This window comes from Leguminivora glycinivorella, chromosome 6 (genome assembly GCF_023078275.1).
Source record: "Leguminivora glycinivorella isolate SPB_JAAS2020 chromosome 6, LegGlyc_1.1, whole genome shotgun sequence".
Lineage (NCBI taxonomy): Eukaryota > Metazoa > Arthropoda > Insecta > Lepidoptera > Tortricidae > Leguminivora > Leguminivora glycinivorella.
Genome location: NC_062976.1, coordinates 13,022,943 through 13,046,617, shown reverse-complemented (window position 1 = coordinate 13,046,617; position 23,675 = coordinate 13,022,943). Strand labels below are relative to the sequence as shown.

General features: G+C 37.6%; 1 protein-coding gene across 1 annotated transcript in view; it reads right to left on the bottom strand.

Moving 5' to 3' along the window:
* Nucleotides 1-5,263: 5,263 nt before the first annotated feature.
* Nucleotides 5,264-23,675, bottom strand: part of LOC125226853 (trissin receptor-like) — a 270,614-nt gene continuing 252,202 nt past the window's right edge. Inside the window, exons 7-8 of the mRNA XM_048130987.1 lie at nt 18,078-18,236; nt 5,264-6,343 (exon numbers count right to left, since the gene is read on the bottom strand). Of these exons, the coding sequence (XP_047986944.1) occupies nt 5,876-6,343; nt 18,078-18,236 (627 nt within the window). The 3' untranslated portion in view covers nt 5,264-5,875. The remainder of the gene's footprint in view (nt 6,344-18,077; nt 18,237-23,675) is intronic.

Genomic DNA, 23,675 nt, shown 5'->3' with positions numbered 1-23,675 from the left:
CGGTGGGCGAAATTAACGACCATAATAATATTTTACGTTTACTAACGCGAAAGAAAAAACGCATGAAAACTCATTTAGTTGTTTTAGCCCACAATTTAAGTCATCAACATTATTAACAAATATTTACTGGTCAAGTAGAAGTGTGCTAAACTAATAGATTTGATGACTGTACCCAAGTACTCACTTAAATTAAGTCTTGGTAATATTAAAGCACACACACCGACACAAAAAAACTTTTGTTATAAAAATGCTCTTTTGCTACACCAGCAAAAGTTCCAAATCAAGAATAATGTGATGAAAATGAATCCAATCCGGTATGAATACGGTGCGTTCCGTTTCATGCACGTTTTGTATTTGCACTGTTTCAGTAGTGCGGTCATTATTATTAAATCACAGAACACCCCACTAGAAGCCTAATGCAAGCGATATTGTTCGAGACGCAAATCACCGATCCTTGCGGGGTGAGGCGGGAGCGCACGGTGCTGCCATTGGTCGTTTCAAATAATGGCGCGCCTTTACGCTTAGCCGTAGGGATGGGAATGGGACATGTCTATTATAGACAATGGTACCGGTACCAGTACTGTGGTGAATTTGTTTTGCAACAAATTATAATATTATAGCAGTTTTTCTAACTTAAGTATTTATTTATATTTCTTTAGTTATAAAGTATTATTTCTACAAGTAATGGTAAGAAATGCGCAAGTTAGGCGTTTTTGCAAGCTTTTATTTAACTTGCAATGTTAGTATATTCGGATGAAATCATGCGACTTTTAAAGCAGATATTTTTAACCGATTGAGCTGAAATTTTGCACTCATAATTGTGTAAATCATGTGACGATGCAATATTATGGTATCATGGAGCTGATCTGCTGATGGACCAGAAACGTGGCCATAGATTAAATTTCATATCTGATTATGATGTTGACCTCAATTCCAATAAGGCCTTTGGGTTGGAAGATCAGATGGCAGTCGCTTTCGTAAAACTAGTGCCTACGCCAAATGTTGGGATTAGTTGCCAAAGCGGACCCCAGGCTCCCATGAGCCGTGGCGAATGCCGATGCCGGGATAACGCAAGGAGGATGATGATTGTGATAGCACCTCAATAAAAATCATTCTACTAACTAATAACTAAACTGTGCATTTTTACTTACGTTTACTAAGTTAAATTACCAACTAAATATTCTAAACTAATCAATCAACTAAATAACACCACAGACTCTACAGATTCTAGATAATTATTCACAATTACAAATATGCTTTCTTTTATATTTCATAAAATGGTAGCACATGGTACGAACGGTTGTACGAAGTTCCCGCAACAGACATAAACTAACATACCCCCATCCCTAGTCGTTTACGTGAAAGGGATAGCATATCGCATTGTTAACTAGGCAAAAAGGGATGGACGCGCCTCGGCGCCGCTCAGTACAACCATATTGACCAGTATAAATGAACTCCGCGGATAATAAACAATATTCAACAAAATAATTAATTTGACTTAACTGTGGAATGTTTTTCCATCTTTTTCATATGTGGAAGTGTTAGAAGACTTGCCACACCACTTTATGCTGCAAGAGACCATTGTTTGTAACCAAATTTAATTATTTAAGAAAATCCCGAGAGGACACGAACACTGTTACGGGTCGTATTCGTATACTTGGGCGCTACTGATCGGTGTCGCGCGCGTTCAAACTTTTATACACCTGATTTTTCGTATGCTTGGTGACCGCGAGTCGCCCTGTAAGGGCCGTCTTGTTGGGTTGGTCTGTGTATTAAATAAAACGGAAGGATCAAGGAAAAATACCTTGGTGACTTCACATAGGTACCCGGGAGTTTCCACAATATAATTATGGTTACTACTGTTATTTATCACTCCGGACTGGCTACTCGGACTCTACATCGAGCATGGCCTGACATGCTTATAACCAATATTATTACTTGGTTACATTATAAAGCCGACTTATACTTAGCCGAACCCTCTATTATCCAAATAAATTTTTTTGTGCGGAAGAGCCAATTCAATACGTTCTACCCGTTTCTTTCCGGATTATAAGTGAAGCAGATTGAGAAATTGTGGATGTGTAAGATTTTTTTATAAATTAAATCTCGGATCGAAAAGGGATACTTTTGTGGGTACCTCCTATACTAGTAATTTACAATACGAAAAGTTTTTTTTTATCTTTGAAATATTTTATGAAATAAATAAATGTGAGTGTGCACGGGAAAACGTCCTACTTTGTCGATTGCTATAAAATCGCTTTGTCAGTTTATTCATATAAAGATACAAGTAAATCTCGCCTCAAACCGACACCGACACCGACACCGACTCGTAACCGACAAAGTGGGACGTTTTACTAAACACACTCACAAATAGTTACTACTGTTACTAGTATGTTACTGGGGACGCTATTGCTATGTCTTGTATGGGAACCCTGCATTTTATGATTAAGCACTGACACTTGGCACAGTTGTTCATTGGGTGGCCCTGAGTAGATAAAGATCGGGAGGCATCGAGAGCCCCCCTTAATTTAGGAGGGAGGAGGGGGGGAAGGCTGGCGCCTCCGCGCTTCCTTTGAAACCATATTTCTCTAAAACTATACAAAATAGGGCATGCGATATATCATTTTCGGATAAATGAAGGACGAGGAATTCATTTTTGGAACAAAAAAATGTATTTTAGAACAAAAATACAAAATAAAATGGGAAAATCTAAAAACGAGATTTTTTTTTATACATATTATTGCACATTTTATGAAAACTGTAATGGTTTTTTTTTAAATAAAAAATATTATTTAATAGCTACATTTATCTAGTTTTAGAAAATGTATAATTTGTTATAGAAATATATTATAGGACGTCCTTCGTTTATCCGGAAAAGATATATCGCATGCCCAATTTTGTATAGTTTTAGAGAAATATGGTTTCAAAGGAAGCGCGGCGGCGCCAGTCTTCCCCCCCTCTTCCCTCCTAAATTAAGGGGGGCTCTCGATGCCTCCCGATCTTTATCTACTCAGGGCCACCCAAGGAACAACCTGTGCCAAGTCTCAGTGCTTAATCATAAAATGCAGGGTGTTGTGCAATAGCGTCCCAGCTATGTACAGCTGTACGAGTACATAAAAACAGAAAATTTAATTATATTTAATGGTCGTTGATACGCAATAATGTGTTATCCTACATGCATTTTGCCATAACATGTCAACTCATAAATTTGACGATTAAAGTTGACATTTTATTGCAAAACTCATGTGGAATAACACATTATTGCGTATTAGCATCCTTCTGTACCGGGTGCAAATGTGCCCATCAAACTTGCCGCATTACTACGTTTGGATGGCAATGGTCTTCTCTCTTAGCTTGTGTCCCAGCTCCTGAATAAACGCTATGGCCCCTGGCCCCCTACACCCCGTTGTCTCGAAGGCGAGGGGTACGAAATAATATTTTGCCTCGAGAAATTGACCATTTTTTGGTGGGCATACATACTTCTACTTATTAAATTGTTTTTAAGAATAAAGACGATGACCGCGTCTCACTTCCATTTTCCGCTTTCTTTTCACAAGAAATTAAGTGTTGAATACCACAACTTCGTTTGCAGATGCCATGCTGAGCTTAATAGTGATTCGGGAAATTAGGTACTACACCGTGTGTGTCAAGTTTTCGTGTGTCACCAACGACGTTCGAGTAAGTTGGCATACTTTAAAGCTGTTTAGCAAGCCTCTCGAGAGTCTCGAGTTCAGAATACTTTGAGGCATCAAATGGTATAAAGTAAGACTAAGGAAAGGAGTAATTGAAGCCTTTTCTCTGAGAGGAGTGTAGAGTAATAATTATAATCAGTAAAAATTCAGGTTATGCATGCTAAAATAAATACCTATGTAAAACCTAACCAGATAAAGACTGTATCGTTAAGTATGAAGACAACTTTGAGTAGCCGTATTTATTTGCTATTATATTTTTTTCTTATAACAAGCCATGGGCTTAATACATAATAAGGTACACACTAGAAACTCGATAAAGCATAGGTATAAGGTAGGTTTAGACAGTATTGACATCCTCCCGAGTACCAATTACGGCTACTAGAAAATTCACAAAAATTGCGAAAAAAAATTGTATGGTGCGAACCTCAACGACACATGATCCACAAAGCAGAATATCTGGACATAGTCTCGACTGGAGGGCAATTGTAACTGAACAATTTTCTCCATTATTACAATATAATGTTGAGTTCACCACCACTGAAAGAAATTTGCCCCGCTGTACCTTAACTAAAAATATGTATAGTCACGTTTCCTAGTACTTACCAATACCTTAAGAAAAGTCTCTGTACTTGTAACTCACTTTTTATCACAATAATTCTTGAGTTCGTAGTTTTTCTTACGTACACTTTTCCAAAAGATGTCCAGCAGAAAGGATACTATCCTTGGTAGCATAAAGCTAGGAACATACTACGCGGACGTCCGCGGTCGGTACTCTGACCAACACCACCAAGTATCAAAGTAATATAAGCGCTGTGTATTCGCACCTATACCAGTGTGGTCTATCGCTTCACATTTCCAAAACAATCTATCTCAAATTTTCTGCTGCGCAGATTTGAACCTTACAATTATCAGGATACAGCTGCTTTTTAAACTGACTTGTTGTCTTAGCACGGAAGCTCCCGCTCAACACAAAAGGAACAATACCTTTGTTTAGAAACGTTCATTTCAAAAAATTCATACTATTGTATATACGCTTTAGCAAATATCTAATCATGTGGACAAAAGCTGAGGTTACATGTTTTTGTCTACGTATTTGTGATTTCCAGAAGAATACTGCGCGGTGTATTTATTTGCATGATTTGGGATGTACTGTACGATATATAAATAGGTACCTACCTGTATCCCTGATTATAATACCTCTAGATAATATTTACCTACACAGCAAATGTCCAGAAAAAACGGGTTATTGTAAAAGTTATAAAACTACAATGCTTTTAAGCAATAGTGAACTGTCACAGCGATAGCCAATAATAGCTAGTAAAATAAAATTGTTTTGATTTTTATGGCTATGTCTACGCAAATATCTCGGCTAAAAAGTACTTAAATGCAATTTGAATCTTTAAATACATATATAATATAATGCGGATTTTTAGGTAATTTTTGTACCATTACGGCATAATTTTATTATATATACTTACTAGCAATAGGTACATTTAATAGATCTCATCCTGGGCTGCAAATAAGATTATTGTTTAATTATTACTTTGAATAAAAAAACACCAAAATAAAACGAACGACTTTAATTTTCATATTTATAGTGATACATATAATACACGTAAAATACCTACACAGAACACATGATTCGATTAAAAACAAGTTATCTATCTATGATTTGTTTGGCACATAACTTCAATCCAAATATCGAAGTTCTCTTTGGTCAACATACAAATTAACTACTGTCTTGCTTCGTGTGTTGAAGTTTATGCGCCCCATACATTTGAACTATAAGTTATTTTGCGCACTCTGCTTATCATAGATCTTATATTATACACGGACACGATATGTTGGCTTTTTGGTAGGTACAACTTATCAATTAGTATGACATTAATTAGGTACTAATTATATTAAACATAAATATGTACTCATTTAAGCTCAGGAGATCACTTTATGGCATAACATTTAACATTATCTAACGTAAATTAACGACTTCACTACAAGTAGGTACACTAGAGTTAAAGAGTCCAATTATGTAGAAGAGTTCTTTACTAGTCGTATAGATCTCGTTTGGAGATGGTAGAGATAGTGTAAAGACCACTGCTGTCGGTCACTTCATCAGTGCTTTCCGTTAATCAAGAAATGTCTATATCTTCGACTTTGTAAAGAAATCTCCGGCGTCGGAAGTTTCATGAGTCTCCGTTGGGTGCCACCGTGACAGTACTGCAGTTGGCGCGAGTGGACCGCGTCGAGCTTCGCCGCAGGCCGACTCCCACCGGATTTAGCAATATTAAATTGTCGCTCTTCTTTTTCCCGCGAAAATTGCAGAATACGAGCTCCCTCATGCCTTTCCTGAAGTTTTTGGATAGGAAAGCGTAGAGGAGCGGGTTGATGCCAGAGTTGAAGTAAGTTATTAGGAAGGTGAGCGGTGTGAAGAGTGTGCTGAAGTTGCCGGTGCCGTGGTAGCCGCTGGACCATCGCTGCCACATCTTGCGCGCGTGGAAGGGCAGGTTGCAGATGGCGAAGGCGAGCACCACCACGATAAGCATGCGCACGACGCCGCGCCGCGCGCGCAGCACGTTGCGCGACAGGTGACTCAGGTGGTGGCAGTTGCGGGACTCCGGATCACGACCGGCTTTAAGCGCCTTCATCGCTCGCTGAAACAAAAAACCTTTTTTAATTTTTATTTAAATATAATGTCAGTACGTAGGCTTCATTAATGTGCAAAATCGAAAACTCGGCTTATCACGGATGCTTGGAAAGCAATCTCAGTATGAACCAATGATAAATAAATTTGTTTTTTGAATTGACGATCGGTCTGGCCTTAATTAAGTGGTTGAAAGGAAAATAATTCGTTCCAATCGCCCACACCAAAAGTGAACCCCCACAGTCCATTTCTACGACACCCGCGGGTGCCATGCCATTTTTAGGGTTCCGTATCCAGAATGGCTAAACGGAATTAGAATAGAGGTATAGTAAGTTACCCTAAATCATCCCGGACTTTTCTTACATTAATTTTTTTTTCTAATACTAATAATTTGTACGCAGTAATTAAATATATTACTTACTTTAACATTTTGTTTCAGAACTAGAATTGCGTGTGTAGTTATAAAACTTACAAAGAGCAAAGCTCAGTCGAGCTCCCCTAGTGGCTCTGATTCTATGAGACATTTGAGCTATTTCTACGAAATCTAATTTGGGATTTTGGGATTTTCCATGGACTCTTAAAACTACTAATAATTCCAGTAATCGCAAAAGGTATTAATTCCAGTTAACAATTATAACGATATTGTATTTCACATATCTTTGATAATATCCTGTGACGTCAATGAAAATACTCGTAGTCGAAAATACAAGTATAACCTCGTCGAATTGAAGTGAATATTGGCAATCAGCGGAATTAATTTCTGTTGATTTGTAAATTGGTACAATTATTCCTTATGGGCGTATTTTTCCGGAAACGTTCGTATTTGTCGTGCTATTTCAGTCAATGTCAATACATCTTGTACTGAGACCGGATCTTGGACGACCGGTCTGGCCTAGCGCGTAGTGTCCCTGCCTGCTACGCCGCGGTCCCGGGTTCGAATCCCGGTAAGGGCATTTATTTGTGTGATGAGCATAGATATTAGTTCCTGAGTCATGGATGTTTTCTATGTATATAGTATTTGTATATTATGTATATCGTTGTCTGAGTACCCACAACACAAGCCATCTTGGGCTCAGTCAATCTGTGTAAGAATGTCCTTTTATATTTATTTATTTATTTAGACTGACTGAAGTAGCATGACACGTTCGTCCGTCCGTAACAATACGAAGGCAATTATTTTAGCACTCTATCTGAACGAGTAGCATTTTGTGATAAAAGTAAGTGATTTGTAAGAAACACACAATTATACCAACAAGTACCTAAAGAAAAAAAAAATCAAAGTCTACGTCAATGATGTAGTGCAAAAAAGGCTTTCCTTCGTATCGTTCCGGAAACGTTCGTATTTGTCATGCTAGTTCAGATAGAGTGAGTACGTCTTGTACCAAGACTGACTGAAAAGCATGATACGTTCGTACGTTCCCGTACGAATACGTAGGAAACTCTTTTCACACTACATCTGTAATATCGGTGTGTCATTTCAGAACCATCTTGGCTTTAAAATATCTATTACATACTAAACTAATTCAAAAATCTTTATCCTGTTTTATTGTGTATTGTAATGCATTATTGTGCTGCTGGGGGCATAAGATTTCCTAGCAGTCTAACGACTAGGTATAACTCTTTTGCTGCTTTTTTTTAATACTACGTCAGTGGCAAACAAGCATACGGTCCGCCTGATGGAAAGCGGTCACCGTTACCTATGGACGCCTGCAACTCAACGCTCTGGTGCTTACATAATTTTATAAAAAATCTGTATCTACTTGCAAGCCTAATTCTAAAACTACTTAGTTTCTACTTGACATACGCATAGCTGGGCATTAACTCGTTAATCTGTTAATCGTTAATTAACGAAGTTAACATTTCGATTAACGGATTAACTTTTAAGTTAACTTTAAAAAATGTTAACGGATTCGTTAACTTCCGTTAAATTTCATAGAGTCCGTTAATCGTTAATCCAGCATCCCAAGCGGCTCGCTGCGCCGCGAATACCACGCTCTTACTGCTACTGTAAAAGCCCGTAGTACGGCAAAACCTAGGTTTTATCGGTAAAAGCAGATCCGTCGGTTATAATTGGCGACATTGGATCACTTATTCGAGATCTTCTAAATCTTATTAGGCGTGCTAGATCGATCACTAACCTGGGAATAGAGTGCAATCATCAGGCATGAGCATGACAGACAAATTTCGCAACCGACGCATCGAGTTAAGAGTCCGGCGCGGATCTTAGATTACTCTACCAAGTTATCGTGGCCCACAGCATCGAGTTGTCATCTCAAATCTCAATCTGAAGAACCGACGCACCACGATCACGACCGCATGAATGACCCAATAATTACCAATCCGAAGTAAAACCTAGGATTTAGCCAACTAACGGCGGTAAAAGCCCGAAGAGACCGTAATTATTACATTTCGGTTTTTTACCGATTGGCGTCACAGGTTTTAATGGTTTTTGGTGGATACTTAGTAAATAGAAATACAAATATTTAATACCTACAGTGGAGTCTTATTTTTATGACGTGTTAACGGATTATCGATTAACTTTAACTTCCGTTAAATCTACCGAAATGTATCGCTTTAACGATTAACGAAGTTAACTTTTTAAGTAACGGATTAACGATTATCGAAGTTAACTATTTGATTAACGGTGCCCAGCTATGGACATACGTATACAAACACACATATTGCCAGATCCCAGGAATTTCAATTATTCAGGTTAGCACCCGTGGTTCCACTCTCGTCTGATCAAGTAGGTACCTAGTCCATGTATTACACGGTACAGAGTAAGGTTTCGGCGAGAATTTATATCGAATGCTCCAAAAGCGAGCATCGAATTCCCAGATCGCTGTCAGGACTTATTGTAACTAGCTCTCCGAGGCGCGCCGACCGCGGGCCTGCCTTTGTATTCAGCGCCTTCGTTGGCTTTGTTCCCTCGACAGCATTGCATTTAATCTGCCTCTTCCATATTGATAAATATATAAATTGTGCAATAGTAACACAGTCGGGGTACGTAACCACATCTCGGACACTGGCGATCAAATATATGAAAGAGGCGCGTTCCTAGCACACAGTCTAAGCTCGTGTAGGTGAACGCGTACTATGCTTGTATGAGTGAAATATGACAGATCGACTGTTCGCGTTCTTGACAGGCGGTAACCGACAGGGGGTGGGCGGCACTTTCAGCGGGGAGCGGGAGTGGCCATACTGTAAGATAGTACTCTTTATTATACTGTGACGTAGCCAAACGCACAAACGCATACAATAATAAAATATCGTTATTGTAGCTATACAGCTCTTCCGTATTGGCGCGACAGGGCCAGACTGCGCTTTAATCGGCGTCTAAAGTCAACGGCTGTTATTAGATTTCGTCTAGGCCGGATGGTTATTATAAATTGAAATTTATACCAAACACCAAAGAAAAAACTATCAAGGTGTGTCCGCGGTGAGCCGGGAATCAAACCTGGGCCTTTTTACCGGCTGGCGTGATTACCTCTACACCACCCTGACGCCGTGGTATTGAAAATTCATTGGTGTATGTTATTCTTTGACTAACCTTTGGCCTTTTTCTTTGGTGTGCCTATCTTTGTGGGTAACTATTTCAGTGTATTAATATTTATAATGTACGTTATTGATTGTAACCACTGAAAAAACTATTTAGTATAAGCATATATTTAATAAAATACTACTGATATTCCCTAGTAAGATAGCCTGTTATATCAACGTGTAATTTAAAAAAATCCAACGTTCAACATAGGCACATTTTATTACAATCTAAATGGCTACCTCTTTAGAATGAATGGGGTTTTCCGATTGACTTATGCGAAGACGCCAACATTAAATCAGCACTGGGTCAGTTAGTAGGTATTGATCACAGGAGGTACAATGTACATGGTATACACAGGGTTGTCCCAAGACTATGGGACATGAAAGGAAAGTGCCTGAAATATCATAGATAGGCTATTTCACTGAAAAAGACTATTTAATTTTGGATTACCATTATCTTGCATAATTTTTTTTATCATATTTTACCTTCGCATAACAACGCTTGGCAGAATCCTCTTTTCGCAGAATGACCTTTTGCATATATTTCTTGGCATACTATAATTTTGCAGAATTATTTAAAGCAGAGTAATACCATGGCATAATGGTAAATTGTATAATAGTCGTATAATCGATTAATTGTATTGTCGAAAATTGTGTCGCATTCTATTGACTTGGCATTCTGTCATTTCGCACAATTGTCTTGGCAGAATAATACATTGGCATAATGTTGATGCAAAGAATAATGTCACTTATGTTTTATAATTTTTTTACATTAAAAAGGGTTTTCTGGTTTACTCACTGTCGACCTAACACGCTCCTCCTCGCTTCGCTCGTCGTCGCACCTAAACCGACTCTGTGACATATAAGATTTCTGTGTCGTGTGAGTATTTTATCTGGATAGGGATTCTAACCTAATCTACATTTCTGGCAACATTTCTTTTGAGTAACTACATATATAGTGGGTAATAGACGTACAAGCAAAAGTACGCGTACCTAAAGATTGCAAACCGGTTGGATCATCGACGACTATACGTGGCGGTTTTTAAGTACGCGTACTTACGGTGACACACTATCGAAAAAGGTCGTCGAGCCATAAGTACGCGTGATTGCTTATCAACCTAATAACATAACAATGTCAACCTAACACGCTCCTCCTCGCTTCGCTCGTCGTCGCACCTAAACCGACTCTGTGACATATACGATTTCTGTGTCGTGTGACTATTTTGTCTGGATGGGGGTTCTAACCTAATGTACATTTCTGGCAACATGACTAAATAAATTCGGCAGAACGTCTATTCGGTGCAAAATTACAGTCAGCAACATATGAGTATTATGCGACATAAAATGCTGCAAAATTAAAGTCAACGATATTAGCAGTATGCTATTTCTAATTCGGTGAAATGTAATGTATACTATATACAATTCGGCTATATTAAAATCGACAATATTAGTAGTCTGCTATTCAGAATTCTGCCAAATGAATGATATGCGATATGACAGTTATGCTATTTGTACAATTATGCAAAAGTATCATTCGGGTAAAACATTTCTGCGAAAGCTGCTATGCCAAATGTATTTCGGACAATCGATATTCTGCAAGATAAAGGGAACCCTCACGGGAGTTTTATAGTTAAAAATCGCAGTAAGGAACAGACTTGGCACGATTTTGTCTAGATTTTATTACTTTTTAGAGATAAACAAGCAGCTCCATCGAGACTTGGATAGTTTTTACAGAATTTTTTTGGTGGGATAGATTATTGGCAGAGATAAACGACCTGACAACATACATTTTAGATCATTATAACCATGCTACAAAACCATATTCTAACTGTAATATAATTCAAAAGTAGTCTAGCCAGTCAAACTTTTTCTGCTGGTGAATTTCGATAATTAGGTTACTGAAGAATGTTCATGCTAGGATCATAAATCAAACAAGGATTACTGTCATATTCATATGACTCATATGACTATAATTACAAGGAAACATTAAGGACACTGGTGTCGTAATTGGATCATAAATTCAGGGATCGGAAATTCCGCGAGATATTTACCCAAAGTTGCTAAAACCATGACAATAGTTGAGCAAATATGATGTCAGATTGTTATTAAATTGTTTTAGTGATATGATTTCCGGGATTCAGGAATTAAGTATACCTACCTAATACATAAATATAATTATTTAGTTAATGGCTGTTAATGACTATAATTTTTCTAATTATGTTATATGTTTTATTTAGACAGTTGTAGGTATAGGTATGTAACGCGTAACATAACTGTGGTGTGAATCAATTACGAAGTATAAGTAACACAACAAAATAATAAAGCAAACATTATTTTTGTAAAATATTTTGGAATTATCGTTACTAAAATTAGAAATATCTGGAATTTTATTCCGGCAATTAAATTGAGTCCGTCTCCATACCTCCTTTGTTTGTTCCTCGATACCTCTTTCGTTACTGGACCGATTTTGAAAAAATTTTTTTTGATTGAATGTATATGCATACAGATTGGTCCCATTTTTCTCAGAACCTAGTTCTGATGGTGGGATCCTGGAGAAAACGAGGGAACTCCTCAAATCTGAAAGGCATACATATGGTGATTTTTGTGTTTTTTAAAGGAACAGCATGCATTTACGTACGGAACAGTGACATTTGGTGCAGTGGAACTCCTAATGATGCTCAGAATGGAACTCCTCAAATCTGAACGGCACACTTATAGTGACTTTGGTATTTTTATAAGAACAGAATGCACTTACGTCCAGAACAGTGACATTTGGTGCAGTGGAACTGCTGATGATGGTCAGAACGGAATTCCTCAAATCTGAACGGCACACTTATAGTGACTTTGGTATTTTTATAAGAACAGCATGTACTTACGTCCAGAACAGTGACATTTGGTGCAGTGGAATTGCTGATGAAGAGTGAGCCGCCCCTGGTTAGAGTTCCGTTCTGATAATCATTCTCATCTGTAAGTAGGTACTTCAGAATCATCCAAATTTCAAAATTGGTTCAGAAATGACGGAGATATCGAATAACAAACATTAAAAAATATACAGACGAATTGATAACATAATCCAACATTTGAAAGTATATTTATCACCAGAACCCCAAAGGAAGGCGGTTTTTTTTCTTAAAAATTATCTAAGATTGCGTGCACCGACGACGTTTTCCCCAAGACTTACTAACTGTTACCACGTGCGACAGTCGTGCACGTAGGGAGTAATTCTAAGGTCAAAATTCATTTTAAGAATAGGTAAATATACAATTTGAGCCAAAATAATTTTCTAGAAGACTGTTGGAGAAAATTACTATTTACTTGCTACAAACATAATGATCACGTATGTTGCTTGTATTAAAGGATAATTTTCTCTGTTACAATTAATTTTACTGCGTATGAATACCTAATTAAATAATATTATAATGCCCGCATTAATCACTTGGTCCATAACATATCTATTACTTAATCATGTTGTTTTAGAACAAGAATCACGTATGATAGTTATGGTTATGAAACGTATAAGAGCAGAGTTCAGTGGAGCTCCCTAGTGGCTCTGAGTCTATCGTCGGAATTTATGACCTAACTGTCACTTTAACTTAGTAAATTATGCTTGCAATGATTGTAGAAATATTACACATCGACCACAGCAGCGTAGGTAATTCTATATACGCTGGGGAAACCTTTATAAACATCCCACATAGCCCGTATTTCGACACTATATGATCGGTGGGTAAAAAGTACTTTTTTCTATTATCCCTTATAATTTTTTTACATTTTGCTTATACTTATCGCAAACGTAATCTTCAAGCAAGCAAACAACGATCGTCTTAGAGCACTTTGATTGTAAGAGACCGCCGACCGATTATCCGTATCCCTCTAACGATACCCATATTATCCGTATCCGTATCCGTTTCCGTATCCGTATCCGTATCCCTATCTCTATCCCTAATCCCTATCGCTATCGCTAACGCTATGGCTATCGCTATCCCTATCGCTATCCCTATCCCTTATCAAGATAACACTAAGTTCTCGCGCTTTGTACACATATTTAAAGTCACATACAGGTCGAAAGCGATTAATTAACATTATTTTTACCTTTTTCCCAACGTTTCGGCCAGGTTGCACTGGCCGTGGTCGCGGAAGACTGACGTCCCAGCAAAATGTCACCGGAGATGTAAACAACACAAAACTACCCGATATTAATTTATATAAATGTTCGGGGTAGACAAATAAATATAATCTACCCGCATGTAATTATTTACGACATCACATTAGAAACCTCAAAAATAACAGTACTTCTCCACTATTTAATGGATGTTATTATACATATAAACCTTCCTCTTGAATCACTCTATCTATTAAAAAAAAACCGCATCAAAATCCGTTGCGTAGTTTCAAATATTTAAGCATACAAAGGGACATAGGGACAGAGAAAGCGACTTTGTTTTATACTATGTAGTGATACCGCTATCCCTATCGCTATCCCTATCCCTTATCAAGATAACACTAAGTTCTCGCACTTTGTACACATATTTAAAGTCACATACAGGTCGAATGCGATTAATTAACATTATTTTTACCTTTTTTCCCAACGTTTCGGCCAGGTTGCACTGGCCGTGGTCGCGGAAGACTGACGTCCCAGCAAAATGTCACCGGAGATGTAAACAACACAAAACTACCCGATATTAATTTATATAAATGTTCGGGGTAGACAAATAAATATAATCTACCCGCATGTAATTATTTACGACATCACATTAGAAACCTCAAAAATAACAGTACTTCTCCACTATTTTATGGATGTTATTATACATATAAACCTTCCTCTTGAATCACTCTATCTATTAAAAAAAACCGCATCAAAATCCGTTGCGTAGTTTCAAAGATTTAAGCATACAAAGGGACATAGGGACATAGGGACAAAAAAAGTGACTTTGTTTTATACTATGTAGTGATAGTGATAGTGATTATTAACCTTGTAAAGTTGACCCGAATGAGGAATCGGGAAATAATTCCAGTAGTTATCTAACCTTGTACATATAATAAAATTATACCTTGTGGTGTCCAGATTAACATACTAAATAATTTTGAGGGTATGGATCATTTTGGGGGTGTATTGAGGCAAGCGGAGGGGGGTTGTACAGTCAAGTGTAAAAATATGGGTGCGTACAACTTATCAAAAATATGTCCCGTAGCACTTTATGTCGGCGGAATAAGGTCTCGGTACATATTTTTGAGCGGATAAAATCGATACGTATTTTTGCACTTGACTGTAGGTAACTTCTCTTCGTGTGTTACATGAAAATATTCTTTGAGGGATTTCACTCATTTTTGTAAAGAGGCCATAAGAAAATAAACCGAATCCTATCATTTTCTTTTAATGTCCACTCGAAAAGAAAATTATTATAACTTACATGGTAGGTATATTTGTACATGAGCATTACATATCTTAGAACAATTAGTCTATTTGGTCGGCTATGGTTTCTTCGACCTTTTAATGCCCATTGCCATGTAACGGATTTTGACAAACATGCACACTGATTGAATGAAAAATGTATCGAAATAATAGTATTTCGTTTCCATTTCGTTCAAATTTCAAATTATTATCATTCAAGCTACACACTCATGTACCTGCCAACCTCTCATCTTTAGTTCTTCATAACATTGTATTTTATTGATTATTAGTTGAAATTATTGTCCCCCTGTACCTTACTCTGATTACATTATCGTCCCTTCTGTCACGTTTAACTTAGTATAACTTAGTTTAACCTTCAAATCAAGAGTGAACAGGCATCTTCTGGGCGAGCTCACTCCATCGTAGGCCACGTCTTTGCCTTTGGCTAGTCTGTGGTCAAGAGTAAGCCCATTTATAATTAAAAAAAAAAAAAAAAAAAAAGTATCAATAGAAAATAATGAAGCACGTAGAAACTAAATCACGGGTCAAATTACTGCTCGAATAACTTCGAATGGTATATCAAGTGTCAAATGTGGCGTGACAAAATCAACTGTTTCCCTCGCACTTTATTTAAATGGGCCATTTTTAGGGTTCCGTAGTCAACTAGGAACTCTTATAGTTTCGCCATGTCTGTCCGTCCGTCCGTCCGTCCGCGGATAATCTCAGTGACCGTTAGCACTAGAAAGCTGAAATTTGGTACCGATATGTGTATCAATCACGCCGACAAAGTGGTAAAATAAAAAGTGGAAAAAAATGTTTTGTTAGGGTACCCCCCCCTACATGTAAAGTGGGGACTGTTTTTTTTTTCATTCCAACCTCAACGTGTGATATATTGTTGGATAGTTATTTAAAAATGAATAGGGGTTTACTGAAATCGTTTTTTGATAATATTAATATTTTCGGAAATAATCGCTCCTAAAGGAAAAAATGGCCGTCCCCCCCCCCCCCCTTTAACTTTTGAACCATACCTATGTTTAAAAAATATGAAAAAAATCACAAAAGTAGAACTTTATAAAGACTTTCTAGGAAAATTATTTTGAACTTGATAGGTTCAGTAGTTTTTGAGAAAAATACGAGAAACTACGGAACCCTACACTGAGCGTGGCCTGACACGCCCTTGGCCGGTTTTACTTGTTTTCAAAGTTGTCCACCCCACTTTTTTTGTAACATGGGTATTTTTTACGCGATTAATACTCAGAATCGCGAGGTCTTTCGAACCTGATAGGAGAAAAAAAATATCCCAAGATTTCTATACATTTTTTCGAACCTTCCATTCCGTTACCGCCATACAAAATGTATGAAAAAATGGTAACGGAATAGGAAAAAACCTTGAGACACTTTTTTTCTCCTATTAGAATTGAAAAAGCTCGCGATTTTTAGTGGAAACTTCATATAAATTTCCAAATCCAAAAAAAGTGGGTGGACAACTTTGAAAAAAATGACCCAAATAGCTTGTTTAAGTAAAACCGCACCCATGCATGACATAACCATTAACCACGGAGTAATGAGATATTACTTTTAGGTAGATTCGTTTAGATTAATTATTAGCGCTGAAGGCTAAGAAAGAGCGTGCGATTTTCATTTCAATCCGTCGGTTGCGATCTCAAACCCTGGATCGTTCGAGTGTTGCTGTTTTTCGGAATATATGTACGAAATGTAATTTGAAATTTCGTGCTAGTCGCTTTTCGGTAGAGTAAAACATCGTGAGCAAACCGAAGATAAGATCATAATTATTAATTTATTTTTAATGAATATCCCTCAGTGGTTACCACACACTGTATGGGTATACATAAATAAATAACTATTATAAATAGTAGAACATTTTACACAGATTGATTAAGTCCCACGGTAAGTCTTGTGTTGCGGATATTATCCATACTAATATTATAAATGGGAAAGTGTGTGTGTCTGTTTATTTGTCCGTCTTTCACGGCAAATGGCGCGACGAATTGACGTGATTTTTTAAGTGGAGATAGTTGAAGGGATGGAGTGACATAGGCTACTTTTTGTCTCTTTCTAACGCGAGCGAAGCCGCAGGATAAAGCTAGTATAATATATGTACTCAAATACACAGGAAACCTTCATAACTCAGGAAGAAATATCTGTGGTCATCACACAAATAAATAAATGACCATACCGTCAATACTAAGGCCAGATCGGTCGTCGGTCATACATATTTTTTTTATACCACGTTGGTGGCAAACAGGCATACGGCCCGCCTGATGGAAAGCGGTCATCGTAACCTATGGACGCCTGCAACTCAACTTGGTCGATAGTCTAACAATAGTATATCATACCGCAAAGAAGAGTAAGGGTGTGCGAACAGGTTGCGGCTTACACATGTAAGCTAAATGATGATGATGACTTATTTTATCAAGAATGGATGCGCGTTGCCGACCCATTAGAAACTTGTACCTACACTCCTTGTTTGAAGAACCCCATACGTTGGTGGCAAACACACCTCGGACACTGGCGATTAAATATATGAAAGAGGCGCGTTGAAGAACCCCTACCACAGACACAGGCGCGTTCCTAGCACACAGTCTAAGCTCGTGTAGGTGAACGCGTACTATGCTTGTATGAGTGAAATATGACAGGTCGACTGTTCGCGTTTTTGACAGGCGGTAACTGTGAGGTAACCGAGAGGGTGTGGGCCGCACTTTCTGCGGGGAGCGGGAGTGGCCATACTGTACGATAGTACTCTTTATTATACTGTGCCCATACTGTAGTTCATACGTAAATAGCATCTCACCTTTGCTTCCTTATTGCCGACAAAGGTGCGCTGCGGCTCGTAGCCGAGCGGCTGCTTCTCGGGGCGCGGGGAGGGCGCCGCGCAGCACTGCACGCGGCCCAAGTGCTGCAGCCCGTGCGAGCTCTGCCACAACCCCACTGCTATCCGTGTGTATAAAACCTGCCGCCAAAACGAAAATTATACAAGTTAAACTTCGCGGGGAAAACACGGTTTTACTTAAGGGTGAAATAAAAAGGACCATTCAAACTTTGCACATTGACTTTTGACGTTATAATGAACAACTTTTATTATGGGACCAATGCTGAAATCGCGAAAAAAATTAGGTGTTCCATAGAATGAGCGGCACCATGACAGTCGAAATGTATCTTCTATGGAACAGTCAAATTTTTTTTTGCGATTTCAAAACTGGTCCTATAATAAATCTTGTTCATTATGACCTCAACAGTCACTATGCAAAGTTTGAACGGTCGGTTATTTCACCGTGTATATCACTAGTGCACTAGTACACGGAGTGTAATCACCGCGAGCACTAATGTCATGGCCTGATGATCATTATTGAGAAAAATATCTTATCTAGGTATAACTTATCCTAGATTGTCTTAGGTAAAGGATTGATTGTAAAGGTGGAGCGGACGACGACATCGACAGCAGAATAAAAAAGGCGAAGGCTGCGTTTGCTCAGTTAAAGGCCACCTGGGAGTCAAATGTGCTCACGCGTCGAATCAAACTTTCCCTCTTCGAATTCCATAGGGAAATCTGTGCTACTGTTTGGCTACGAAACGTGGAGAGTGACAAAGGGCCTAACGAAAAAGCTCCAAGTATTCGTCAACAAGTCCCTGAGGTCGATCCTTCGCGTTTTCTGGCCAAACACTATCCGAAATCAAGACCTGTGGAGTATATGCCAGCAAACACCCATTGACGAGGAAATCGCGACACGAAAATGGAGACGGATTGGACACACTCTTCGGAGAGGGGGAAGAAATAATGCGAGCATTGCTTTCGACTGGAAACCGCAGAATGCAAGCCCCGGGCGCCCTGTTCACTCATGGAAGCGGTCCGTCGAAAATGAGCTACGAGCGGCTGTAGGCCTAGCACATGATGGCCGCGGGAGTATGTCGCCGCGAGATAGATGACACGTCTTTGTCTAATTGTATTAATGACATAAGGACAGGTAGTCTATCTTGCGGCGACATACTCCCGCGGCCATCATGTGCTAGGCCTGCTGGTCTGAGCTGGAGCGAGGCCACGAGGGTCGCTGAAGATAGAAAGGCGTGGCGCGAGCTTGTGAAGGCCCTTTGCACCTCTGGGGTGCCTTAGGACTACAACAACAACAACAATAGATTGTCTTAAGAATTTTAAACGGTCTGTAATTTTCTTATTGAAAAGCTTTTTCCGGTTTCAAATTTCTTGTTATCGTCTTGGATCGTCCCATTCGATTTTTGTAAAGGTTTTTAATTCGGAATTTCTTTATTTACGCTTTCATCCGAAGTCTTTGTCGTCTTTGATCATACGTATTAACTGTTTGACTTTGTTGTATTCCAACACAATCTGTAGGTATTCGTTTTCATCCTCTTTTGGCATGTTCACTATTTAATCTAAGTACATTTTTCTTAGTCGTTGTTCCATACGAACTTAGACCAAAAAAGATAGCATTAGGTAATAACGAATGAGCCGGAATAAGAAAAAAAAAACACAACAAACATGATCAATAAAATTGATCAAGACTTCTTAACAAAGCGACGAAATCAGGCTGATCAAAGACGATACTGATTTTTCTTTGTCGTTTTTCCTGTAATTATTCGAATACCAAACAATTTTCCGGTCAGTGCCTAATTATTCCAATCATTTGTTGGCTACTAAATTTATCTCCTAAAACATTCTATCCATTTCTGTTCGGCACTAGGACAATTAGTCATGAGCGTCAAGGACTTGTCCAAGAAAAGATTTTTGGAGTTACTCGAACGCGTCACATTAGAATAGAAGGGATACTTAAATTGAATTCTATTGAGTATCGTGGATGAGATCTTAAAACTGGCCCTTCGTCGAGGTTCGGTTTATAATAAGTAGGCTTGGGACTTTTGGATGATCGCTATGGTTCTGGCATCCGCAGAGTCGCCATTATGTTAAAAAAATTTTTTCGAAGTCAAAGTCAAAGCCTGGAAATAAAATATCTAACAACAATATCTCTATCCAATCTAACAACAAGCTATATTCACCACAGGTTTTAGGGTTCCGTACCAGAAAGGTACAACAGGAATCCTTATGGTGCGACTCTGTCCGTCTGTCTGTCCGTCTGTCACATTCCTAAATATCTCGAGAACTACTAATGATATCAACTTGAAATTTGGAATAGTTGTGAACATTGTAAACCTCTACAAATAGAAAGTATAATTTTTTAAAATATATTATTTTAATTGTAGAAAATGGCCAAAATGAAAGGGGGGCAAACTGTAAATTTCAAGTTACTAGGTCAAGTGGGGTATCGTTGGAAAGAGCTCAAATTGAACGTAAATAAGCTATTTTTTATAATTTTTTTGTTGTGGAAAAAAAAAGAATTTTGAAGGAAAATGTAAAAAAAAATACCGTTCCCCCCCCCTTATCTCCAAAGTTTACCAACGAAAAATTATGAAAATTTTAGTAAACATTGGTTTTATGCTATATATTACAGGAAAAATATAATCGTGTTTGTATTTTGAATACTTTTTTTTAATTCACAAAAAACTTTTCAGATTTTTACTTTCAATTTACCCACCCTTGCGGATGTATATCGTACTTCAAATTAATACGAGATGTTACGTAAACCATCTTCTGTCCAATAAAGTAAAAACTGTTTAAATCGGTTAACATTATAAAGAATTATCCCTGAAAAACCAGGTCGCGCAAATTAGTTCGCAAATTGACCGGGAGATGGCGCTATACACTATAATACTCATTAGTGCCTATACTTTTGTCTTCTAGTCAAGTCATTAGAGTTATATGAAAATATGAGATTATTTTACTAGGTAGTTTGAAAGAAAGTTTGTACGGAACCCTAGGTGGGCGAGTCCGACTCGCACTTGGCCGGTTTTTTTTGATGGGATACACTTTTAATATGGTTAGCAATAAATACCTTTTTCAGTACAGATGGTCGTTTTTTTACGCACTAGTTCGAGAAGTGGTTCATTATATGCCAGGTCGAAACTTCGGAGGCTCATCTGTACTGAAAAACGTCGTACGATACACGTGCGAAAAGGAAATTCGTAACTCGCCACTCGTTTCGAACTTCCTTTTTTACGCACTTGTATCGTAATGTACTATTTTTCCGGCTTTGAAATGAACATCACATAAAGAGCAAAATATACTAGACTTTTCTTCATCATATTTTAATTCCTGATACGGCTCTAACTAGGATTTAATTTCGCAAGTCGTAAAATTATTCATTTTAAAATTTTGTTACAAATTGCGTAAACGATATTTCATCTGAACTGACAACTTATTACTCAAGTGTTTTTATTTTTATTTGAAATAGATGTCAGTAGTCTGTCAAACAAAACACAAGTATCAAAGAGGATGCATATAGTAAAGTAAATCGTAGGTACGTATATAGTATATAATTATGCATATCGCGTCAACTTTGAACTTCGACACGTGTGTGTAATAAATTTGTGATAAAATTAATTGCATATTGTTATAGGTATACGTATAGATCATGACATCTAACATGTTTTATTTCCAGGCTTTGACTTTGACTTCGAAAAATTTTTTTTAACATAATGGCGACTCTGCGGATGCCTGAACCATAGCGAGCATCCAAAAGTCCCAAGCCTAATGATAAGAATAAAGGTATAGGTAGGTACTACACCTGTTTTGAATGTTTTTGAACGACAATAATTGGCAATTATTCGGTTTCCACTTTTTTATAGAAGTGAGTATGTACACTTCGCGAGCAAAGAAACGGAATCACTACACGATTTTTACGTTGTGTAACTTTTGAAATTATTATTTTTTTATAAAATTTGTAATGAAAAAAGTACATAAATATTGTTTTCTCAAACATGCACTAAAATGTTACCCTTACACAGACAGATTTACAATAATAATAGGGTTACCTAGCAGCAGGCAATTTTATCACTGTAAGATTATTTAATAAGTACATAATATGTACCTACATATAATAAAGGAATCAATTGCGGTGAAGGAAAACATAGTAAGGAAACCGGACTAATTCCAATAAGGCCTAGTTATTACCATTCGGGTTGGAAGGTCAGATGGCAGTCGCTTTCGTAAAATTAGTGCCTAAGCCGAATCTTGGGATTAGTTGTCAAAGCGAATCCCAGGCTCCCATGAGCCGTGGCAAATGCCGATGCCGGGATAACGCATGGATGATATGATGATGTACTTATAATAAAACCAATATCTTGCCATGTCGTCAACTGACTAGGTATGAGATTTCATTCAAAATAAAGTTGATTTCATTTAAATGCCTTCAGAATAATATTATATTCGCGTTTTTCTTTCTTTTTTCTTTCCACGCGTCTAAGACAGTTACGTTAATAAAAGCCGTAACATAACAATAAAAGCCGTTACACAAAAGGAAGGGTTTCATGTCTAAGAAACATTTCGGTGATGAGAGCTCGGTATTCGCGTACCGAGGGTTTCCTACAAAACAAACTTACAATAAACAAAATGTCATGTAAAGGCTACTTACGAGTACTTTTGATTGAAGTATCCACCTTCGAGTATAGTTGTGTACAGTGGCGTCTATAGGCTACTAGACTCGTATCGAATTTAGCACATCAAGTTATTGTTTTCTGTAGTATTTGACTTAAAAATCAATATTTATAGCTTGCAGGCATTAAAAGTGCGTGATGACTGCGTATTTTTAATTAAAGATGTGTGTATGTTTTTTTTTAATTATAGACACCGAAAACGGTGTTGGCCAATGGAGTGACGTCACATAATTCAGATCAACTATGGAAATTAGAGGTAGTAATCTGATCTCCATAGAAGCAACCTCTATTGTATTAAAATTCATAGTTCTTGACGGGTGTGACAATGTGAAATATTTTTTCTAAATATACTGACGTCATGTCATAGATATCCTATAGATTAATATGGCTGATGTTGTTTTTGCCTGATCACGTCAAAGTAAACTTTAAATAATTTTTTTGCGGGTTTTTAAGTCGTAATAAAATATGGTACTATTTTTTTCGTTTAATTAGACAGTAATTAATAATATAAGACATACTTTGAAAAAGGGTCAAGTAGCCTATTGATAATTTGCCTAATTTGTGCAAGGTAACGAAATCAACAGCAATTTTCAGTAAATAATAAATAAGAAAAAAATAGTTAAGGTACAGCAGATCAAATCTCGACTGGGGGCAGTTGTAACTAATCCATTTTTCCCATTATTACACTATGATGTTGAGTTCTACATGTATCCACTGAAAACGCCTACCATACATAACCGGTGAACACTCTATTTAATAATGAAAACTTTGTAAAACATGGAAAAAATGGACCAGTTACATTTGCCCCCCAGTCGACATTTGCCCCGCTGTACCTTATAAAAAATAGGTCATTATTTACCAAGTGAACTGATTCCAATATGTTATTTAT